The sequence below is a fragment of the Sceloporus occidentalis genome, unplaced genomic scaffold, assembly GCF_023333645.1.
Source record: "Sceloporus occidentalis isolate IW3139 unplaced genomic scaffold, rSceOcc1.0.p SCAF_2, whole genome shotgun sequence".
Classification (NCBI taxonomy): Eukaryota; Metazoa; Chordata; class Lepidosauria; order Squamata; family Phrynosomatidae; genus Sceloporus; species Sceloporus occidentalis.
The window spans coordinates 125568110-125590559 of NW_028316982.1; the positions used below are offsets into that span (position 1 = coordinate 125568110).

Sequence of the window (22450 nt, forward strand, 5' to 3'; positions counted from 1 at the left end):
TGCCCAGGGCCAGTTATATAAAGTGTATAACTCCCTTGTTAAAACAGCATCACCATCACTGGATACTGTTTCATTTCTGGGCACAATTCAAAGTACTGGTCATAACCTATAAAGCCCTATACAGCTTAGGTTCAGACAGTTTGAAAGACTGTATCTCATATATTATATGAACTTATATATTATATATTATATGAACTCCCCAGAATTTTAAGTTTTTCAGAGGAAAGCATTGTCTTGGTTGCAATACCATCACAGGCTTATTTGGTGAGTATACGAGACAGCCTTCTCAGTGACGGCTCCCATCCCTTTGTAACTTCCTTCCACAGGAGGCTGGGCAGACCCCCTCCCTGTTCTCCTTTTGCCAGCAGGAAAAAAAAATTTTCCAGCATGTTTTCAATATACAGCGATCCCTCCCCTTACATGGGGGATCCATTTCGGATCCCTCCACAAAAGGAGAAATCCACATACGTATGCTTGTGCCCCATTGGAAACAATGGGGCACATGCTTGCGGCTCAGGGCGGCACGTGCACCATTGCTTTAATTGCAGCACAGCTTCCGCGTAAGCTGGAAGCCACGTATATTGCACTCGCGTATTGCGTGGGCACACTGTATAATTGTGCTAAGGGAGGTTTCTTATTGGGGTGTATATTTTGTTGCATTTTAATGGTTTTATATTTTTGACCAGTATTTTTTTTAATTACATTTTATATTAAGGTGTTGTTTTAATTGTGTTTTAAAATTGTATTGTTTTATTGCCACTGTTTCTAAGGCTTTTTTGAGAGCTACCTTGGTTTCAACTGGGGAAAAAGCCAGCATACAAAATAAATAAACAATGCTAAAATGTTTGAGGGCCTGTCAGGTGGGGGCAGCTTTGGGCAATATATCATATAAGGAAAGTGCAAACAGATGCCTGCATCTAAATTTTTCCACATTGTAATGTCTGAAATTCCATGCCAAGCATACAATGTAGCTATGAAATATACACCCCCCTACTAAGGAGAAAGCCTTATAAAAGTTTCAGCTTGCCAGCAAAAATCCTACTGTTTTCCATACACTTAAAAGTGAGATGTACACTTCCATAGTAAAGTCGTTTGAAATAAATTCTGTTTAAATTTTATTATATTCAATGTAATACATTGTAATACAATGTAATACATTCTAGACATATATATCTATCAATAACATTTATCTGTTTTAGAATGCTTAGTTTCTACTGCACATACTCAATAATGTCTTTTTATTGCTACTGAAATCACAGAACAAACACTTACACAAGCAATTTTCAGCAAATGCCAGATTTCTTTCTGCCTTTTCCCTTGCATTTGCATCACTGAGTTGTCAGCCTCCTTGATGTTATTTACAGCAACTTCAATCTTTGGCAGTAAATCAATAATCTTCTGTTTACAATCCAACAATTTGCTATGATCCAAAAACAAAATGGCTTCATAAGGCATCTGCTTTCTTGCATCTGAACAATGAGGTGCGCATATATATATATGCATATTCCCTGTAAATTATGTGTGCAAGCACCCTCTGGTTCGAAACTTTGGAAGCAATCCTGTCAGTGCAGAAGTGAACAGCTAAATTCTTTTTAACTATTAAATTTTAACATATGAATGGCCAGAAGAACAAAATGGTAGATTTTACATGTGCTTTTGTAAACTATGGGGCAACTGAATCATCTTCAGGATTTAATACAACAATGGAAAGTACATATCTGCTTGGCAGTTCCTGTTTTCTATCCTATCAATAACACACAGCTTCCCTTTTTCCCTTCATCCTGCTTAAGTTTTTCATTATACATTCTCCTTAGGGTCTGCTTTCCTTTAGAATGATTGCCACTTTTCTCCTTTTGTACAGGTCTCTGTTTCTATTCATTTTCCTCTGAAACTTATGAATTTTCTGCTATTTCATCACCTTTTCCTTCATAATGCCATTCAGTATTGTTTTTACACATCTCATTTTGCCCTCAGCAACATAAAAGGCTTCCACTCTTTCTCCAAGGCTTTATATGAAATATTTTTTCATCCAAATTATTCCACTAAATTTATCAACCATCAGTTGCAAATAATTTATTCCTTGGCAGATAAAATGTTTGTGACAATTTCCTCACTTGTAGATATCTACATGATATATACATGAAACCTGAACACTCACTTTGCAGGAGTGGGAGGAGAAGAGGCAACTAGCCCAAAGGCCCCCTCCCCAAATGGGCACCTCCGTCTCAAACTACAGTTATTTTTTTCTACACAAGCATTCCATTGCAATCCAGTGCTCTTAGATGTTTGGATCATATCCATTCCAATCCATCCTACAATTTCTCAATGACTCTGATGTGACTTGACTGACCCAGATCTTACATATTTGAAAAGACTGCCTATTCTGCATTGATAAGAGTATATAAAACATTTTTCCTCACCACAAATATCAGCACATTTTAGGAAGCATTTTAAAAAAATGTAAGGCTTTTTGTGACTAGTAATAGATGTCAAATAGCATGTGCCATGCATTTAGTAATTTTTTAAAATAGATATAAATTACAGCAACATTAAAGGACAGAGATAAGTATTATACCCATGAGACAGTGCAGCATACAAAACAGGCACAATATCTTAAAACTTGTCTGGAACAGGCTATAGATGTTCATAGCTTAGACTAATGTTGATGTGAAATGAGGCTGTGTGTATTTACAGAAAGAAAATGTACCTAAGATGTCTGAAGAGTTCCTTGAGCACCCAGTCCTGACTCTGAACTGTCTGGACAATGATCTTCACCATCTCTGTGCTGTCACTGTAGGAATGATCTGAAAGGGATACCTGTCATGTGATCAGAACAGTGCTCCTCTTAAAGAGAATTGGGAGTCAAGTTAACTATATGCAGGTTTCTTTTAAAAAACAGATGAATACTGAAATAAACATTTGCAAAAAGAAAAACTGATTTAAACAGTTTAATAAATAACAGACAGCAGGAACAATTTCAATTGTACACTTGATAAACTATGCTAGAATATCTTGTGTTAATCAAAGAAGCTTGCACGCAATGCTAATTATTGCGTCATCCTATTGTTCCTCTTTTGCTTTCATGGAGGCCACACATGCAGGCCTCACAGTCATGAAAACATGCTTAGCTGATCTGAAGCCATGTTGGAATAGGCCCAGTGTGTTGGGAGGGGTGAGCAGTAGCCAGGATCTATTTGTGGGATCCAAGGTCATTTAGCTGCCTGTGTGGGAATTTAGGCCGTTGGGAGGGGGAGTGCTTGCAGACAGTTCTAAAAAGTGAAATTTATGCTGTAGTCTCAGATCTGGCAATAAGCATGCTATTGTGACGAAAATAATCTTCAATAAATCTTCCTGGATTCACCCATGAAGCCTGTTCTTTGAGTTAGATACAGAGAGGCCATCACATAAGCACTGTGTTTCAAAGACTACTCTAAACACCACTTAAAAAGTATAAAAGCAAAGTACTAGCTGCACAAAAGATGGGCTGTAGAATTCCTGTTTTTGCAATAAGAGGAAACAAACATGGCACAGGTTTTAAATGTTTACTCTTGGATGGGATAAATGAGAAATGGCTATATATTTTATAAAACCAAGGACAATAATATAAAATAGATAATGTGCATATGAGTCTACTGTTATTTGTAATCATTTAGTCAACTAAACCTGGTACGTAGCCATTTATTTCTCATTTACTATCCATTCCAAAATTTCCCATTTAACACTCACAGTGTTTTGGACTGTAGACAGATTAGAAAAGCATATTCCATACCTGGGGGTCTTCGTTTTAGTTGCTTGTAGAGTTCTATAGCTCTTTGTTCTCTGTAAACAGATAATAAAATTGAAAACACAATTTAATCTTGTTTTATTTTCCCCATTAGGTATTGGAAAATGCAGAAGCAAAAGGGGCTCCTCCCTCCTTAACTGTCATCTTCTGGACTGTGAGGGGGGAGTGAATAGGCTGGCACAGCTCCATCAGGGGTAGCCTGAAGAAAGTGGCTCCTCCCTCCTTAACTGTCATCTTTTGGCCTATGAAGGAGAGAATAGGCTATCCCAGCTCCATCAGGGCTAGCCTGAAGAAAGAGGCTCCTCCCTCCTTAACTGTCATCTTCCGGCCTGTGAGGGAGTGAATAGGCTGGCCCAGCTCCATCAGGGCTAGCCTGAAGAAAGAGGCTCCTCCCTCCTTAACTGTCATCTTTTGGCCTATGAGGGAGTGAATAGGCTGGCCCAGCTCCATCAGGGCTAGCCTGAAGAAAGAGGTTCCTCCCTCCTTAACTGTCATCTTTTGGCCTATGAGGGAGTGAATAGGCTGGCCCAGCTCCATCAGGGCTAGCCTGAAGAAAGAGGCTCCTCCCTCCTTAACTGTCATCTTCCGGCCTATGAGGGAAAGAATAGGCTGGCCCAGCTCCATCACGGCTAGCCTGAAGATAGAGCGTCCTCCCTCCATCGGCACTATCAGTTCAAGACTGTGGCTCCTCCCTCCTTAACTATCATCTTCCGGCCTGTGAGGGAGAGAATAGGCTGGCCCAGCTCCACCAGGGCTAGCCTGAAGAAGAAGAGCCCTCCCTCCGGTCCATCTGCCTTGGTCCAGGCCTCAGAGGGAGATAAGAACTGTTGGACCTGATCCCCTCCCCCCCTCACCATTCCCTTCTCCTTTTGTGTCGTGTCTTTTAGATTGTAAGCCTGAGGGCAGGGAACCGTCTATTATCCCCCCTGTTGTAAGCCGCCTGAATTCCCAGTGGTTGGGCGGCATATAAATAAATCCTCTTATTATTATTATTATTATTATTATTATTACTGTGGTACAGTTTTTGGAGTGCTGGACTACATCGCTGGAAAGCAGAGTTCAAATATCCACTTGGCCATGGCATTCCACTGGATGACCCTGGGCAAGTCACACTCTTTCAGCCTCAGACAATGGCAAATTCCCTTTGAGCAAATCTTGCAAAGGAAACCCCATGATAGGTTTGCCTTAGGGCAGTGATGGTGAACCTATGGCACGCGTGCCAGAGGTGGCACTCAGAGCCCTCTCTGTGGGCACATGTGCCATCGCCCCAACATAGAGTTTGCCACAGTTTGTTACTAGAAAGCCAGAGGGACATGGCACTTTGCAATAAATAAGTGGCTTTTGGGTTGCAGTTTGGGCACTCGGCCTCTAAAAGGTTCACCATCACTGCCTTAGGGAAATTATATGTCAGGAATTACTTGTAGGCAAACACCAAAAATTAGTAGATGCATAAATTACACATCAGTTAACCAAACAGTACATATGTTTTTGAATTTTAAGTAAAAAAAATAATCTGATAGAGTATAAAGATAGCTAGTGCTAAACAAAGTAATACTACTACTCTGACTCAAGAAACCAAGCTTTTATCTGTATAAAGATACATCTGTGAGAAGAACTACTCTTGTCCTGTATTTATATGCTGAGTGGCAGCTTGGTTGTTCAAATGTTGTTACTTGGGACTCTCATCCTTTCATCTTTTTAAAAAAGGACTGCCATGTCCTTCACCAGCCATGTACTGTTGAGTACCTGGAAGATCACAACCTACTTCCCTTTTTAAAAACAAAATCCTACAGGACATCACTATATCAGGCTCTTTGCATGTCCATGGGTTTCCATTTACAGAAACTAAACATGTGGGTTTTTAAAATTTGTTTTGTTTTAAAGAAAATACAGATATGATACAGAAAACTTATCAAGTGGAATCAATAGTACTACTAAACACAGCCTTCAATGTATTGCAAGTGACTATGAAGCCCTGGGTAGGAAGATCTGAGTGGAAAGAATTATCCTGGAAGGTGCTGAAGGTTCTGAAGGTTCAGAAGATGTTTTTAAGCAGAGTTTAGAAGGCCATCTATCAGGGTTGCTTTACATGTGGATTTCCACTGACCTGGAATTAGACTAGACAGCACTGTGGATTCCTTGTACTCCACTTCTAAGCCTCTGTAATTCTATTTTTTTTTTTTTGGGGGGGGGGGGGACAATTCTCCAAAGTTTTCTGACAGATGTCTCTTTTTCACATAAACAAGAATATTTCCATGATGTTAGAATTTATTAAATATGTATGTTATTAACTATATAATATCTTGAGTGAGCAGATAACACAAAAAAACAAAACACACTAATAAAATGCCAACCAGATAAGCTATCCACATACAATGAAAGCCTTAATTCTGTTGCATTGCAAAAGCACCATATGAATATTCTCTTACAGATTTTCCATGAGATCACCTTGACGCCGTGCATGGGGACTCCTCTGCAATTCTACAATCTCAGTGTGCAAAGCCATAATTTGTTCATCTAGATAGCCAATATCTCCAGCCTGGAAAAGAGAGGCAATTATATATAAGCCAAACTAAAAAAAGAATGTGTCATTATTATAATTATCACTGTGATGAACAGATTCATTAGGATTAATGCTTTAATTTAAACAGCTTTTGAAGCCAAAACTCCCATACAGCTTAATAATAATTTTAGATTTGGGAACGTGTGTGTATGTTAATATGTAAAGACCTGCCACCCCAGCACTTTAAGAGGGAAATATCATTGTGCAGGTGTGCTGTAGGTCATTGAAATTATGTTCGAGTGGCTTTAGGTGGTAAATGTAGGTAACCACCAGGGGTGTTTTACTAACTGGGGTGTATATGTTCTGCCCTTCATTACTCTTGCATCTGAAGCTTTCTTTCCCACTTTGATAAGCAGATATTGTCCTCTTAGAAATATGTAGTTTATATTTATTACATCATGATAAATATATTCGTTTTTAACGAGCATAATTTTTGTCTCTCATACCTGTTCACATTGTGAGGCCTTATCCTTCATTTCTTTCCAGGCTTTCAGCATTTTTTCTGAGGCTTAAATAAAGATATTATAGTTAATTTAAAATGTTGTAGTATGTACTAAAAATAAGCAGCATTTGGAAGCATATGAAAGCAGTGAAAATAACATTTTTGGAAAATTGGAATGCCAACAAATATTGAAATTTGGAACCAAACTACAGTAGAGGCCTGATTATCCGACATAAACGGGCCGGTTTATAGTCGGATAACCGAATATGTCAGATAATCCAGATTGTCCCCAATGATGGCACGCACGTGCGCACAACTATTGGGGACAAATGTCCCTCGCCTCCCTTCCCCTCCTCCCTTCCTCCTTCCCTCTTCGGCTTGGTTCTCCTCAGCAAGCAGGGAGTGCATGCACTCCCCGCTGGCTGAGGAGAAAGAAGCCAGGAAGGGGAGGGAGTACTAAACCCAGCCCTCACCTCCTCGGCTTGGATCTCCGCAGCAAGCAGGGAGTGTGCGCACTCCCCACTGGCTGAGGAGAAAGAAGCCGGGAAGGGGAGGTCAGAGCCCAGCCCTCGCCTCCTCAGCTTGGATCTCCTCCACAAGCAGGAATTGCACACACTCCCTGCTCGCTGAAGAGAACCAAGCCGGGAAGGGGAGGACTGAGCCTAGCCCTCGCCTCCTCGGCTTGAATCTCCTCAGCAAGCAGGGAGTGTGCGTACTCCCCGCTGGCTGAGGAGAAAGAAGCCAGGAAGGGGAGGACTGAGCCCAGCCCTCGCCTCCTGGCTTGGATCTCCTCGGCAAGTAGGGAGTGTGTGCACTCCCTGCTGGCTGAGGAAACCCAATCCTCGGAGGAGGGGACTGGGCCATAGCCACACCCCCAATTTATCCGAGACTCAGATAATACGGAATGTCGGATAGCCGAATGTCAGATAACCGAGACTCTACTGTATTTTGAAAATCTTAGCTCCATCATGAAGAACACCCCAAGTTAGAATCTGTCTCAAACGGTTCATTGCTAGCCAGTCCTAAAAGGATAGCAATAGCAATGGTGGTGCAGTGGCTAAATGCCAGTACTGCAGCCACTCACAGCCACAAGGTTATGAGTTCAGTTCTAGGTAGGGCTCCAGGGCCACTCATCCTTCCATCCATTTGTAAGCCAGTACAATGAATACCCAGTTTGTTGGGTGAAATTGGCTTACACGTTGTAAACCACTTAGGAAGTGCTTAAGTGCACTGATAAGTGGTATAAAATATATCTGCTATTGCTTTCCTGAAACAATGAATACAATAGGCCTTATTTCTGAGACCAGGATTTGAATCCCTGCTTGGATGAAAACCCATTGAGTAATCTTGGGCAATTCATCCTCTCTCAGCCTCAGAGGAAGGCAAAGGCCTTATGAACAAATTTTGCCAAGAAAATTCCATGATTATCAATGATTTGAGTGAAAGAATTGGGGGCATGCTTATTAAACTATCAAATTCACTATGGAAAAAGAAAAGGAAGGAAAACTGCCATTCTTGGATGTCCTAGTCATCTGCAAACCGAACCAACGTTTGGGTCACACAGTATACAGAAAACTCACACATACAGACCAATACCTGCACAAGAACTCCAACCATCACCCAGGACAAAAAAGAAGCACAATCAAAACACTGGTAGACCGAGCAAAATGCATCTGCGAACCCCACTTCTTGGAAAATGAACTGAAGCACTTGGACCGGGCTCTACAGGCTAATGGTTATTCCAGCTCAGACATCAGAAGGGCTGTCAGGCCCAGGAAAACCCAGAGGAATGAAGAAGACAAGCAGCCACCCAAAGGGAAGGTATTTTTACCATACATCAAAGGAGTCACAGACAGAATAGGCAAAGTGGTGAGGAAGCACAACCTGCAAATGGTTTACAAACTGACGAAGAAAATCCAGCAAATGCTTTGCTCAGCCAAGGACCAGAGAGACCTTCTGACAGCTGCAGGAGTTTACTGCACACCATGCTGCTGTGGACAAGTCTACATAGGGACCACCAAACGCAGTGTGCAAACCAGAATCAAGGAACACGAGAGACAATGCAGACTGGGCCATCCAGAAAAATCAGCAGTAGCAGAACATGCCACAAACCATCCTGGGCATAAAATACTGTTTGGAAACACGGAAATTCTGGACCATGCCAACCACTACCATGTCAGGATGCACAGGGAAGCCACTGAAATCCACAAACATCTGGATAATTTCAACCAGAAAGAAGAAACCCTTAAAGTGAACAAAATTTGGCTACCAGTCCTGAGGAATAGCAAAATAAGGACTCAGCAAATGTAAATGGGAAACCACTCAGAGTCAGGGGCTTTCCCAGCAGATAATGATCACCAATTAGCAAACACTAATCCACTTTTGCATTAGCCTCCCAGCCTAAGACCTGCCATCAGCACAGAACAATACACATGCAAATCACTCCTGCATTCCCAAGCTCACACAGTATACACACACACACACACACACACAAACACTTTTTCCAGGCAAGCATTTTCTGAAGGTGCCAGCCACAAATGCTGACGAAACGTCAGGAAGAAAATCTTCTAGAACATGGCAACATAGCCCGAAAAACCCACAAAAAACTATGGATGCCAGCCATGAAAGCCTTCGACTTGACTTACTGTATTTTCCGGCGTATAAGATGACTTTTTAACCCATAAAAATCTTCTTCAAAGTTAGGGGTCGTCTAATATGCCGGGAAGCAGCGCCGCGGCAGGCGCGAGGGCTGCTGGCCTTCCTCTCCTTCCAGACCTCCTAAGAGGCCGGGAAGCAGCACCGCGGCAGGTGCGAGGGCCGCTGGCCTTCCCCTCCTTCCAGACCTCATCGGAGGCCGGGAAGGAGCTCTGCAGCCGGCATGAGAGCCGCTGACCTTCCCCTCCTTCCAAACCTCCTTGGAGGCCAGGAAGGAGCGTCATGGCTGGCGCGAGGGCTGCTGGCCTTCCCCTCCTTCCAGACCTCCTCGGAGGCCGGGAAGGAGCGCCGCGGCCGGCGCGAGGGCCCCTGGCCTTCCTCTCCTTCCAGACCTCCTCAGAGGCCGGGAAGGAGTGCCGCGGCCGGCGCGAGGGCTCCTGGCCTTCCTCTCCTTCCAGACCTCTTTGGAGGCCGGGAAGGAGAGCTGAGGCCAGTGCGAGCAAACGCCGGCCTGCTCCCTCCTTGAATTTGGAGGAGGGGTCTTATACAGCAAATATAGCTCAAAATCTAAATTTTAATAAGAAAAGTTGGGGGTCGTCTTATACGCCCCATCGTCTTATACGCTGGAAAATACGGTAATTCACATTTGCCAGATAATATGTGGATTAAAACAGTTGTCCTTCCACACTTCCAATTTTTTAAAGGTGAGAACACCTTGGTTGTCTTGGCCAGAGGGACGGAACTACAACCACCAATGCATGGTCTGCCCTGATCTCCTTTAAAATTGAAGTGAAAGAACTGTGTGGAGGAACTAGGAATCTAATGAAAAATGTCTGTTGAAACCATGCGATCTATTGCCTAATCTGAGCAACAGAAGAGATCAACCCAGTGGCTCTCAAACTGTGGGGTAGGAGCCCTGGAGGGTACATGAGTTGCTCAAGTAGGCTGTGAGACTTGGAGAACTTGATCCCCCCCCCCACTCTTCCCCAATGTTTTCTGTCCTGGAAGGGAAAAGAAAGACAAGGAGAGCATTTGGACCCTGGGGGAATGGGAGCAAGAGTAGGAACAGAGCAGGGAAGCTTGCTGGATCATGGCCTCTAGTGGGGCCCATCTTGACTACCCTTCTTCTTTCTCCACTCTCCCATCACTGGCCCAGTTCTCAGGACAAGATGCTGCTGCAGTCTTAACCAGCACATCCGCTCAACCCAGTGCACCCTAGGCAAATGGCGGCCAAAGGAGAACAAGCATCCTTGATGGCCCTAGTAGCAGCGTAGCTGTCCGCGTGGAGCTGCTGCTGTCACCTGGCTCTGATTGGGCGCCCTCAGAGGCAGAGGAGAAGGCACCTCGGTGGCTCTGGTCCTGCACAAATAACATGTCAGATCCACTTGCAGGAGAAGTGATGTAATTGTGCACTACTTCCTGTGAGCCGCTGAAGCAGTGTGTGTGCCTCACTCACTGCTTCCCTGCGCTGCCACCTCCACCCTCCTGGCTGGCCAACCAGGGACTCCTGACAAGCTCCTCCTCTGGTCCACTGAGGTGGCAGCCGGGAACCCAAGGAGAGGAGAAACAATTACATCATTATCTTTCAGAAAGGACATTGTCTCAGATTCTCATATGTATTATTATTAATGCCTGAGAGACTAGCTAAAATGCATAAATATGGAACCAATATCTGTTGGAAGTATGGAGGAAAAGGGTTTTTTTGTTGTATGTGATGGTAGTGTAAGATAAGAGAGCAAAGATATTCTGGGTTGTACTGATTTTGAAGTATTTATATGAGCTGCTTGGGTTCAGTTTAGGAGAAAGGTGGCACATCAAATAAATAAATAAGGAATAACAACAACATGTGAGAATGGCTGCAAGAATCTTATTCGCCTAGAAATGGAAGGACAAAACCACCATTCAAGAAGACTGCCTGCTAAAACTCCTGGACTTTGGAGAAACTGACAGATTAATGACACTAAACCAGTGGTTCCCAACCTGCACTAAACAAATGAAGATCAATGTTCACTGTTTAAAAAGACTGGTACAACGTGACTGTCGTTTGGAGAGAGATGGGGAGATATGCCAGTGTTAAAATCTGATGAATAATTATAACCCTTTTGTAAGTGATAGAATGATAAGAAATAGGAATATAAAATATAAGAATACAATAACTCCAAATAGATTAAAAAACATACTATCTTATAGCACATTAAAATTATAAGAGAATTGTAAATATAACTATAAGAAGTTTAGAGATAAAATAACGTTGCAGTAGAGCAGTGAAAAGATAGATGAGCAAAAGGTGAAATAAATATATATTATAACTCAGCAAGTGCTAGGAAGGAAGAAAAACAAATTTTGTAATAAAGATGACATATAAAATTATATTATACTGGGGACATTTGAATATATACTCTGTGCATTTTGAACATTGAGAATAATGCATAAATTGAAGGAAACAGTCTTATGGCTGAATATTTAAAACTGGGACGGCTCAGACAGAGGCCAATTCATACATCTCTAGCACAATTCAGAGCTGTAATTCTTACAAATACTTACATATTCCATATGTCATCTGGTCCCTATACCTTTCCAGGTCAAGGTGGATGCTCTGCTGAAAGAACTTCAACTTTGCTTTCAGTTGCTGTGATGCTGATACCATGTTGTTTTTCATTTTTGTTAAATTGGCATTGTACCTAAGAAGACTCAGCCTGGACATTTGAGACAAACAGATATTATAATTTAGTTCACACTGTGCACAGTAATGTGTTATGTCTGCACAGACTAATTAATGAGAACTCAGTTTCCTCTGTGTTCCATATGCTTTTTATTATTTGAAAATGTCACAATTAATTTTAAAATAATTAAAATAGATTTTGAATTGGCTATATTTTTGTCCAGTCAAAATCAAAACGGAGTGATTTCCCCCTTCTATTTTGCACACTAGTAGTGGGGGGGGGGGGTAATTTAATGATATAAAATTTATCTGTACATGAGCTTTGCTTTACACTGCTACAGTTCTACCATAACTGCTCTGGGATTCCTTCCTTCTTTCTCTCTTTACAGTTACAATACACATGCACTTCAAGTTTAAGTATCTTTTCTCCTTCTTTATTTCATTGCAACCTTTAAACTGGCTATTACAATAATGAGCAACCATTTTATTTCAGGGATGAAGTTAGCACTGAATGTTTGATGTTGGGAGCAGACAACATAACATTTTTGGACATGTACAGGATACCTTTTCTTGAAGTAAATATACAATTTAGGTATTCATTTCACAGCTATGCTTTCTCTTAACTTGCTTTTCAGACCATTCAACTTGGTTTTTGGCTGGCTGAACTTGTGTAGTTGATAAGAGCTCAAGAAAGAACCCTATCAATCCCTGAGAGCCATGAAACTTAGTGAAGTGTGAGCACTAGGAAAATCCTGCTTCTTCATAAACATTAGAAGTGACAACAATATCTTTGGCATAAGGAAAAAACATTTTAAAAATATATAAGGTTGTTGTGCTTTCAAGCCACTTGTGACTTATGGGAACTTTAAGGTAAACCAGTCTCAGGTTTTTCCTGGCAAAATGTGTTTATAGGGGGTTTGCCCAGACTGTTAGCCTTCCATATCCACAGATTTTTTTATCCACAGATTCAGTTATTCACAGTTTGAAAATATATATTCCAATAATCTAATCTTGATTTTCCCATTTTACATAAGAGACACCATTTTACTATGCCACTGTATTTAATCGGACTTCAGCATCCATGGATTTTGGTATCCACAGAGGATTCTGGAAGAAAACCCTAGTGGATACCAAGGGCCTACTTTCCTCTGAGGCTGTGAAGGCGTAACGTGCCCATACTCTCAATGGTTGAATGGAGATTCAAACACTGGTCTCCCAATGTCTTTATCCAACACTCAAACCACTACACTATGCTGGCTCTCACTGTATATGGTATAGAATTATAAATCCATGTATGAATAGCAACTTGTGATCATACTCTGCACTGAGAACTGGAAATTATTTGTTTGTTTGTTTATAAAAGTAACAACAGGTGGAGGACAATGGCTAATATCAGGAACTTCATGAATGTCCATTCCCACAGGACTACATTCAACTGCTGAGGAAATGACCACTATATTATCAGTCCTTACTATTCACATCTATGAGGGATACTAAGTGGAAGATGAACTACCGTATATACTCATGTATAAGTCGACCCCATGTATAAGTCGAGGGTAGATTTTGGGGACAAAATTTTAGATTTTGATATGACCCGTGGACAAGTCGAGGGTACAACTTAGGGGCATGTAACAGAGGATGTAAATGACAAAGCCCCCCTCATGCACACATGCTCTCCTTGCAAAATACTATCAGGGCAGTTTCCCTCCTCCCTGGGAAAGAGAGAGACATACACACACACTCTCTTCTTGTAAAAAAAAAGCAATCAGGGCTCTTTCCCTCCTTTCCCAGGAAGCAGGGGAACAGCCCCAATTGCTTTTTGTGAGGCATGTGCATGTGTGTAATGCCTTCCTCTTTACCAGGGAGCAGGGAAAGAACCCTGATTGATTGCTTTTTGCAAGGAGAGTGTTATATATATGAAATAATAATAATAATAATAATAATAATAATAATAATAATATATGCCTTCCTCTCTTTACCAGGGAGCATGGAAAGAACCCTGATTGCTTTTTGCAAGGCCTGCGTGTCTCCCTCTTACTCCTTTTCCAGAGAGGAGGGGGGGGGGAGCAATGGGGCTCTTTCCCTGCTCCATGGGGAAAAGGGAGACATGTATAAAGGGAGACATGCATACACCCCTTGCAAAAAGCAATGGGGACTCTTTCCCTCCCCGGGAAAAAGAGACACACACACACACACACACACACACACACACACACACACCCTTTGCAAAAAGCAACGGGGACTCTTTCTCTCCCTGGGAAAAAGGGACACACACACACAACCCTTGCAAAAAGCAATGGGGACTCTTTCTCTCCCTGGGAAAAAGGGACACACACACACACACCCCTTGCAAAAAGCAATGGGGACTCTTTCTCTCCCTGGGAAAAAGGGACACACACACACACACACACACACACACCTCTTGCAAAAAGCAATGGGGGCTCTTTCTCTCCCTGGGAAAAAGGGACACACACACACACACACACACACACACACACACCTTGCAAAAAGCAATGGGGACTCTTTCTCTCCCTGGGAAAAAGGGACACACACACACACCTCTTGCAAAAAGCAATGGGGGCTCTTTCTCTCCCTGGGAAAAAGGGACACACACACACACACACACACACACACACACCCCTTGCAAAAAGCAATGGGGACTCTTTCTCTCCCTGGGAAAAAGGGACACACACACACACACACACACCTCTTGCAAAAAGCAATGGGGACTCTTTCTCTCCCTGGGAAAAAGGGACACACACACACACACACACACACACCCCTTGCAAAAAGCAATGGGGACTCTTTCTCTCCCTGGGAAAAAGGGACACACACACACACACACACACCTCTTGCAAAAAGCAATGGGGGCTCTTTCTCTCCCTGGGAAAAAGGGACACACACACACACACACCCCTTGCAAAAAGCAATGGGGACTCTTTCTCTCCCTGGGAAAAAGGGACACACACACACACACACACACACACACACACACACCTCTTGCAAAAAGCAATGGGGGCTCTTTCTCTCCCTGGGAAAAAGGGACACACACACACACACACACACACACACCTCTTGCAAAAAGCAATGGGGGCTCTTTCTCTCCCTGGGAAAAAGGGACACACACACACACACACACCCCTTGCAAAAAGCAATGGGGACTCTTTCTCTCCCTGGGAAAAAGGGGCACACACACACACAACCCTTGCAAAAAGCAGTGGGGACTCTTTCTCTCCCTGGGAAAAAGGGGCACACACACACAACCCTTGCAAAAAGCAGTGGGGACTCTTTCTCTCCCTGGGAAAAAGGGACGGACACACACACACACACACACACACACCTCTTGCAAAAAGCAATGGGGGCTCTTTCTCTCCCTGGGAAAAAGGGACACACACACACACACACACACACACCCCTTGCAAAAAGCAATGGGGACTCTTTCTCTCCCTGGGAAAAAGGGACACACACACACACCTTGCAAAAAGCAATGGGGACTCTTTCTCTCCCTGGGAAAAAGGGGCACACACACACCTTGCAAAGAGCAATGGGGACTCTTTCCCTTTCTGGGAAAAAGGGAGACACACATACATTCCTTGCATTGGGGCTTTTTCCCTGCTCAGACAAGAAGAGTTTGTGAGTTCCTCCTTTGCTTTTGCAAAGCACTCATGTGTGTGTGTTGTTTCCCTCTAGAGGGAAACAACACGCACACATGAGCGCTTTGCAAAAGCAAAGGAGGAACTCACAAACTCTTCTTGTCTGAGCAGCAGCAGGGGAGGTAAGGCAAAGTGTGTTGGGCGGAACTTTCTCAGCACTATTACCGTATTGACCCTTGTATAAGCCGAGTCAGAATTCTAGGCTCAGGTTTTTAGCATAAATTTTTCGACTTATAGTCGAGTATATACGGTACTTCAGCTATGCTAATGTGTTGCCTGCAGTCATCTTAGAGAAGCGTCTCAATGAATGTAAGAGCACTTTTCCCAGTTATTTGACATCAAATTTTAAAGAACTGTGTATCATTTCAGTTTTGCTCAACATCCTCACTTGGGAGGCTGCCATTGACAAAGATCATGGAAGAAAAGGAAGAAATAGCATGCTTTTATGCCAGTTGTTTTCTAATCAGCACAGGAAAAGGGCCTTCAAAGAATGATAAAATTAACATACAGATTCTAGGGAGTGTTTTATTTTTTTGAGCAGGGGAGAAGAAGCAATTGCAGAAGATGTTATGGCTTGCACACAAGGACATAAACTGGCTGCAGAATAACTGTGGGCCTGACACACCAATCCAAAAAAATCTGTAGAAAAATAAGGGCTGTGTCATATTTCTAGACTCAGTGGTCTATGTGACACTGATCCTCAAAGCGGCATTTACAAGATAAAAAGAAATACAATTGACCCTTCTTATCGGTAGAGCTAGCCATCTGCTGATTGGAGAATCTGTGGATGGCCCGGTCCTATTATCATCAATGGCAGTGCGTGCGTGCATCTGTGTCAATGCTGCCATGTTTGCATCAGCATCCATTAAAAGTAATGGGACCTGAGGTCTCATGTTTTTTAGCATCCGTTGTGTGTGTATCTGGAACTAAATCCCTACTCCCACAGAGCACCAACTGTACAAGTAAAAGCACACATAACTAAACTATACTAGAAGGTATTAATAAAACAGTATTAAATTGTCTACAGAACTTAAATCATTTAAAACATTTTGATTTGAAAGCAAAGGATCAAAGTGATACAGCATACTGAACAAAATCTTCTTTGTATAAACAAAATTGATTACCAAAAGATTAAAATAAATCTCTATTGACAAAAGGACAGAAAAAGAAGAAAACAGCAGCCTAGTCTCCCTAGGAAGAGAGTCCCATGGTTCTGGCTTGCATGAGTCTACCACCAATATTACTAGGAACTGGGATTTTTAAGGATCAGCAATGGTGTGTTCATGGCTCACTACATGCTGTAGGGCCTCAGTAGGTTTCAAACAGTACTCCTAAGTAAGGAATTGATTCACAGTACTCTTTAACTAACCAGTGCCTTCTGACTTTAGACCTTCCACTTCCTCATAATAGAAAGCTGTTGACAAAAAAAGTGGAGAGTACAAATGTCTCCCACCTCTGTTAAAACTTGAGATTTTTTCATTCTGCAGACTGAATATGCAAAATGTGTGTGCAGACACATTTTTTTAAAAAAAATCCATTTGGGTAACCTTTAGGTTTGGATATATTTCACACAAACATCGTTTTTCAACATTAGCTTTGTAATCTAAAGGGATGACTTACATTGCAGCTCTCTGTCCTTGAAAAAGCCGGCTGTAATCCTCTTTTAGCCCAATAACATAATGCACAGCCTCAGCCCATATCTTACGAAGCTGCAATATAGGCAACTGAATTTTGCTGTCCTGTACTGTGCGAAAGAAGAAGGAAAATAACAGTCATCAGATTAAAGTAAGCAACATTATACGCAACCACTACTGCAAATTTCTTAGACAGATTAGTAGTGTTTTGCATTTTTACTCTTTCTAAACCAGATGAAATGCATAAACAGCTGCATCAGAGGTTATTTTAAAACTGCATTTAAAATGTGGTTCCAACTATGATATTCCAACTCTTCATACTTACTTTTTAAATTTAAAACTTACCAGGAAAAACAGGGAACGTAAATAAATAAATACATTATTATTATTATTATTATTATTATTATTATTAGTTTTTGAGGGTTTTAAGACTATGTTGTTGTTGTTGTTGTTATTATTATTATTATTATTATTATGTATTTATTTGTATCCCACCTCTCCCTTTTGAGGATCGAGGTGGGTAACAGCAAAATCAAATACAATACAAAAGCAATAACAAAGGCATTCCCTTATTCCTCCATCCTCCTTACCCTCCCTCCTACAAATATAAAACTATAACAATAAAAACCATATAAATAAAAACATGATCAATTAAATCCGATTAAGGCACAAGAGGCAATACAGAGGGGGCTGATTAAGGAAGCAGAAATTCTATCCTGATCAGAGGTTAGTTTGGGAAGGCCCGCTGGAGGAGGATTGTTTTAATTGCCTCTTTGAAGGCGTCAAGAGATGTTACCTGGTGGGCCTCCTCCAGCAGATCATTCCAAATTTTTGGAGCGGCAATTGAAAAGGTCCTTTGGGAAGTTGTCACCAATATGGATTTTCTTGTCTGTAGTAGGTTCTTCCCAGAGGACATGAGTGTGCGGGAAGGATTATATGGGAGGAGGTATTCTGTCAAGTAAGCTGGACCCAAACCAAATAACCAACAACTTGTACTGTGCCTGGAAGCTGATAGGCAGCCAATACAACGATTTCAGGATAGGTATAATATGGTCAAACCTAAATTTACCTGCGACCAATCTGGCTGCCATATTTTGAACCAGTTAACAGTTTAGATGGCAACTAACAACAAAAATGTTCATCCAGCAGTGGAATAAACTAAGTAGATGAACAATTTCTTGCTTCTCCTTAAATTCTCCCATGTATCCCTTAAATTAGTTTCAGAGAGTTGGGGAACCCCCCAAAGCAGCACTGAGGAAAGCAGATGTTGCAACTGTGCTCACATAATATATCCACAATAAACCTATGAAAACTGAAATTATTACTCATTAACTTTTACAAAGTTTATTAGAATGAATGCATAATATTAATTTATTGTATATACTCACATACAAGTTGACCTCATGTATAAGTTGAAGAAAGGTTTCAGGGTAAAAATCATGGATTTTGATATGACCCATGGATAGGGTTGCCATAATTCTTTACTATAAACCGGGATAAAATGTAGGATAAAATTTAGACCAAAATGTAGGACAACTGTAGGATAAAATTTGCCCCAAAATGTAGGACATTTAAGAAAAATGGAGGACCTTAAATGTCCTACATTTTGGTCTAAATTTTATCCTACAATTGTCCTACATTTTGGTCTAAATTTTGTCCCACATTTTGTCCCGGTTTATAGTAGAGAATTATGGTAACCCTACCCATGGATAAGATGAGGGTAAAACCTAGGGGGCTATAACAAAGGATGAAAAAGGGAAAACACCACTTCCTCCTCCTTCTTTTCTGGACCTCTTGCAACCACCTGACACCACTTCCCAGGTGCTGGAGGAGAGTTTGAAAATTGGATTGGGGAGGAAAGGAAGTTGAGTATATACAGTAACTTCCAATGGGCTTAATATTTCCTCTTCTCTCTGATGTGCACCTTAATGTGATGAGTAGGTTTGAGAGTGACAGAGAAGCTGAGAGTAACACCATCTAAACTCTATCAAGAGTATGGACTCCTGATAGGGCCACCCAAAGTGAAATGGTCAAAGTGGAGACAACAGACTAAGGTGAATTCATCCTCTTCAGGTTAAGAGCCACACCAGCAGAAGAGACATTATCATTCCACTGGTGGTGGTGGGCTAGAAAAGCTCTAGAAAGGAAGCTACTGGGCAGCAGCATTCATGGGAGGTGACACTAATAAAAACAGTAGGGATAAACAATGGTAGAAAATGTGTTAGTACTGCAGAGAAGGAGGCACTGGTAAACCACTTCTGAATGTCTTTTATCTTGTAAAACCTTATAATAAGAATCTAAAGTGAAGCAAGATATACATTAGGAAGAACATCCTGACGGTAAAAGCTGTTCAACAGTGGATCATGCTGCTTTGGAGAGTGGTGGCATCTCTTTTTAAACAGAGGCTGGATGGCCATCTGTTGGGGGTGCTTTGATTGTGTGTTCCTGCATGGCATAGGGCTGCACTGGATGCCCCTTGTGGTCTCTTCCAACTTTATGATTCTATGCTGCAGAAAGATAACCCCCTCCGCCTCCCCCCAAGTGAGAAAGCACTCTTGGTTACCTACTGTGGAGGAGCAAAGAACAGTTACAATCAAATCTCTGGTATTTGAAGTTGAGAGAGATATTTCGCTTTCTCAGCCAGAGAGCTCTAGTACTAGTAACCAAACTACACACCCCATGATTCCATTTAAATTAAGTTGGAATCTTTATTGAAATCTTGTATTTAAATACGAATCCTTGTGTTAATATGATAGTATTGTGTTTCCTGATATTACTATCAGGCTGACTAGGTGGTAAATATTTGGGTCCTTGTTTTTCTTCTTTTTCTTTTAAAGATGGAAACAACATTTCTCCTCTTATAGTCCCATCTCTCGTTCTCCAGGAATTTTCAAAGGTCATTGGCAGAGGTTCTGTGCATTAACCATTTGAAATTGTCCCTTCAATATCTCACTTTTAAGAAACTTCCAAACCTCATGAACCACATTTTCTATTAGTATTCCTGATTTTGGGATCGTCCCCCCACCCCAATATTTCCCTAAGCTTACTGACACAGTATTTCCCTATGTTTACTGAAATCAGATTTCTTAAAGTCTGGAATACATCTCTGACTATGCTTGGTTTTTCCATTCTGTTGTATAACAAAACACCAGGAGAACACAGTCACTCCCACTTAAGGACCCTGCCACTTCCACCCATTTAACCAGATCATCACTGTTGGTTAGGATCTAAAGCAGGGTAAAAGATGGGGTATAAATATGATGATGATGTGTTTATTATATACCTTTGTGGTAACTGTTGTATATTGGGTCATAAACAACTTATCTCTGATCTCTGCTTACAGCACTAGCATCATGAAATATTATTAAAACTGTTACTATAGCAGATACAAAACATTATTTATTAGAAGTAATGTTTTAGCACTATTACTCTGAAGGTTTGTCTTGTTTTTGTAATAATCAAATGTAAACAGCATCATACTTACCAATATAATTTACACAGTCAGACAGACTCCTAGAAGCAAAAGGACCTTCATATATCGTTTTGCTTTTATCAAATAGATAAACCATGTAGCTATCCCAGCCTCTCTGGTAAACAAAGAGAAGAGATTAAAATGGAAGTGATTCATTGAAATGAAAGTAAAGTACCAATAAATTAGAAAGGAACAGTTACTACCTGTAACTGTAGTTCTTCCCAGTGGTCAATTGTGCACTCATACACATGGGTTAGTCTGACCCTGGGCACACCACTGTTCAGAACCTTCTAAAATATTGTAGAAATATTCTTGCAGTAGACCTGCCCACCTCCAGCAACCTTATGTACAGTATGGGGCTTCCTGCTGAAACCATCAGTTCCATGGACACCTGTGATAAATGGGAGTTCCTCCACTTATCTGAGCATTCTCCCCTGATAACACAGGGTTAAATGTTGGGGCAGTTACATTTTTAATGAGGGTTACATAACAAGAGATAATGGCAATTGTCCAATGAGATGGGGGAGTTAGGAGAGAAGCCCAAACTATTGAGAGTCTGAGAGAAAGACTTAAACAAGCTGGATGCAATACGAGGCTTTTGTCTTGAGTCTGCCTTTTGGGGTCTGGCTATGTAGGTCTGCCTGCCTGTCAGCTGGCAGAAACAGGTGGAGCTGGAGAATGGAGTCCAGGCTCCCATCTGTCTAGAAACATCAAGGACTACAAATCCCATCTGAGCTCTACATAAAATTAGTGACATTAAGATTTTAGTTTGGTTTACTGGCTTGGCTGAAATGACTTTATTCTGTAACTTACATTTTTCTTAGAATCATATAATCCTAGAGTTAGAAGAGACCATAAGGGCCATCCAGTCCAAGCCCCTGCCATGAAGTAACTCTTAATCAAAGCATACCTGACAGATGGCCATCCAGCCTCTGTTTAAAGACCTCCAAGGAGAAGACTCCACCACTCTCTGAGGAAGTCTGTTTCACTGTTGGCCAGCCCTCTTTGTGTCATGTGGTACTGCATGTAGATCACTACCCTTTGCTCTAGAACTCTTTAATTACAATAAAGCTTTTCTTTAAAGTACTCTGCCTCTTGCACTCCTTTCCACGTGCCTTTAGCTCAGCTAGTCCTTTCCTAGTTGGCAAGGGAAAGTCCTGATGTGTTGCTAAGGGGGAGTTGGGGGTAATTTATCAGATGGTGGCAGCAACAAGGTTTATCTTGGAAAAGGTGGTTTCAAGGGGTCCAGTCCAGTTCAGCAGAAGTGGAGGGGTCCCAGAGAATCTTCACAATACTGATGCAGTCATCCATGATGCAGGACACAATAATGGGAAGATGGGCAGGACACAGATGACCACTTGAAAAACAGCAGTTACAGGTATGCAACTTGTCTTTCTCTTTTGTGATCTCCATGAATCACACAAATAGGAAACTAGCAAGCTACACACAGGGAAGCAGAAATTCACTGCATATGTCAAAACGTTACTGAACTTTAAGTGAAATGCAGAACATCAAACTTGAAACATGAACGTCATGCCCACTGCCATACAGAATAAAAGGTATCAAAACAATTTCAGGAAACTCT

General features: G+C 41.6%; 1 protein-coding gene across 6 annotated transcripts in view; it reads right to left on the reverse strand.

Moving 5' to 3' along the window:
* LOC149318990 (inhibitor of nuclear factor kappa-B kinase subunit alpha-like) overlaps positions 1–22450 on the reverse strand; it is a 79919-nt gene that overhangs the window by 8914 nt on the left and 48555 nt on the right. For 4 of the 6 annotated variants that reach the window (XM_089510878.1, XM_089510876.1, XM_089510879.1 and 1 more), the window contains exons 11-18: positions 20878–20980; positions 17380–17503; positions 11989–12140; positions 6794–6855; positions 6214–6323; positions 3770–3819; positions 2708–2804; positions 1273–1420 (exon numbers count right to left, since the gene is read on the reverse strand). In XM_089510878.1, coding sequence (XP_089367004.1) covers positions 1273–1420; positions 2708–2804; positions 3770–3819; positions 6214–6323; positions 6794–6855; positions 11989–12140; positions 17380–17503; positions 20878–20980 — 846 coding nt within the window. Of the gene's footprint in view, positions 1–1272; positions 1421–2707; positions 2818–3769; positions 3820–6213; positions 6324–6793; positions 6856–11988; positions 12141–17379; positions 17504–20877; positions 20981–22450 lie in introns of those variants that run through there. The other 2 variants (XM_089510880.1, XM_089510882.1) reach the window with 2 other exon arrangements.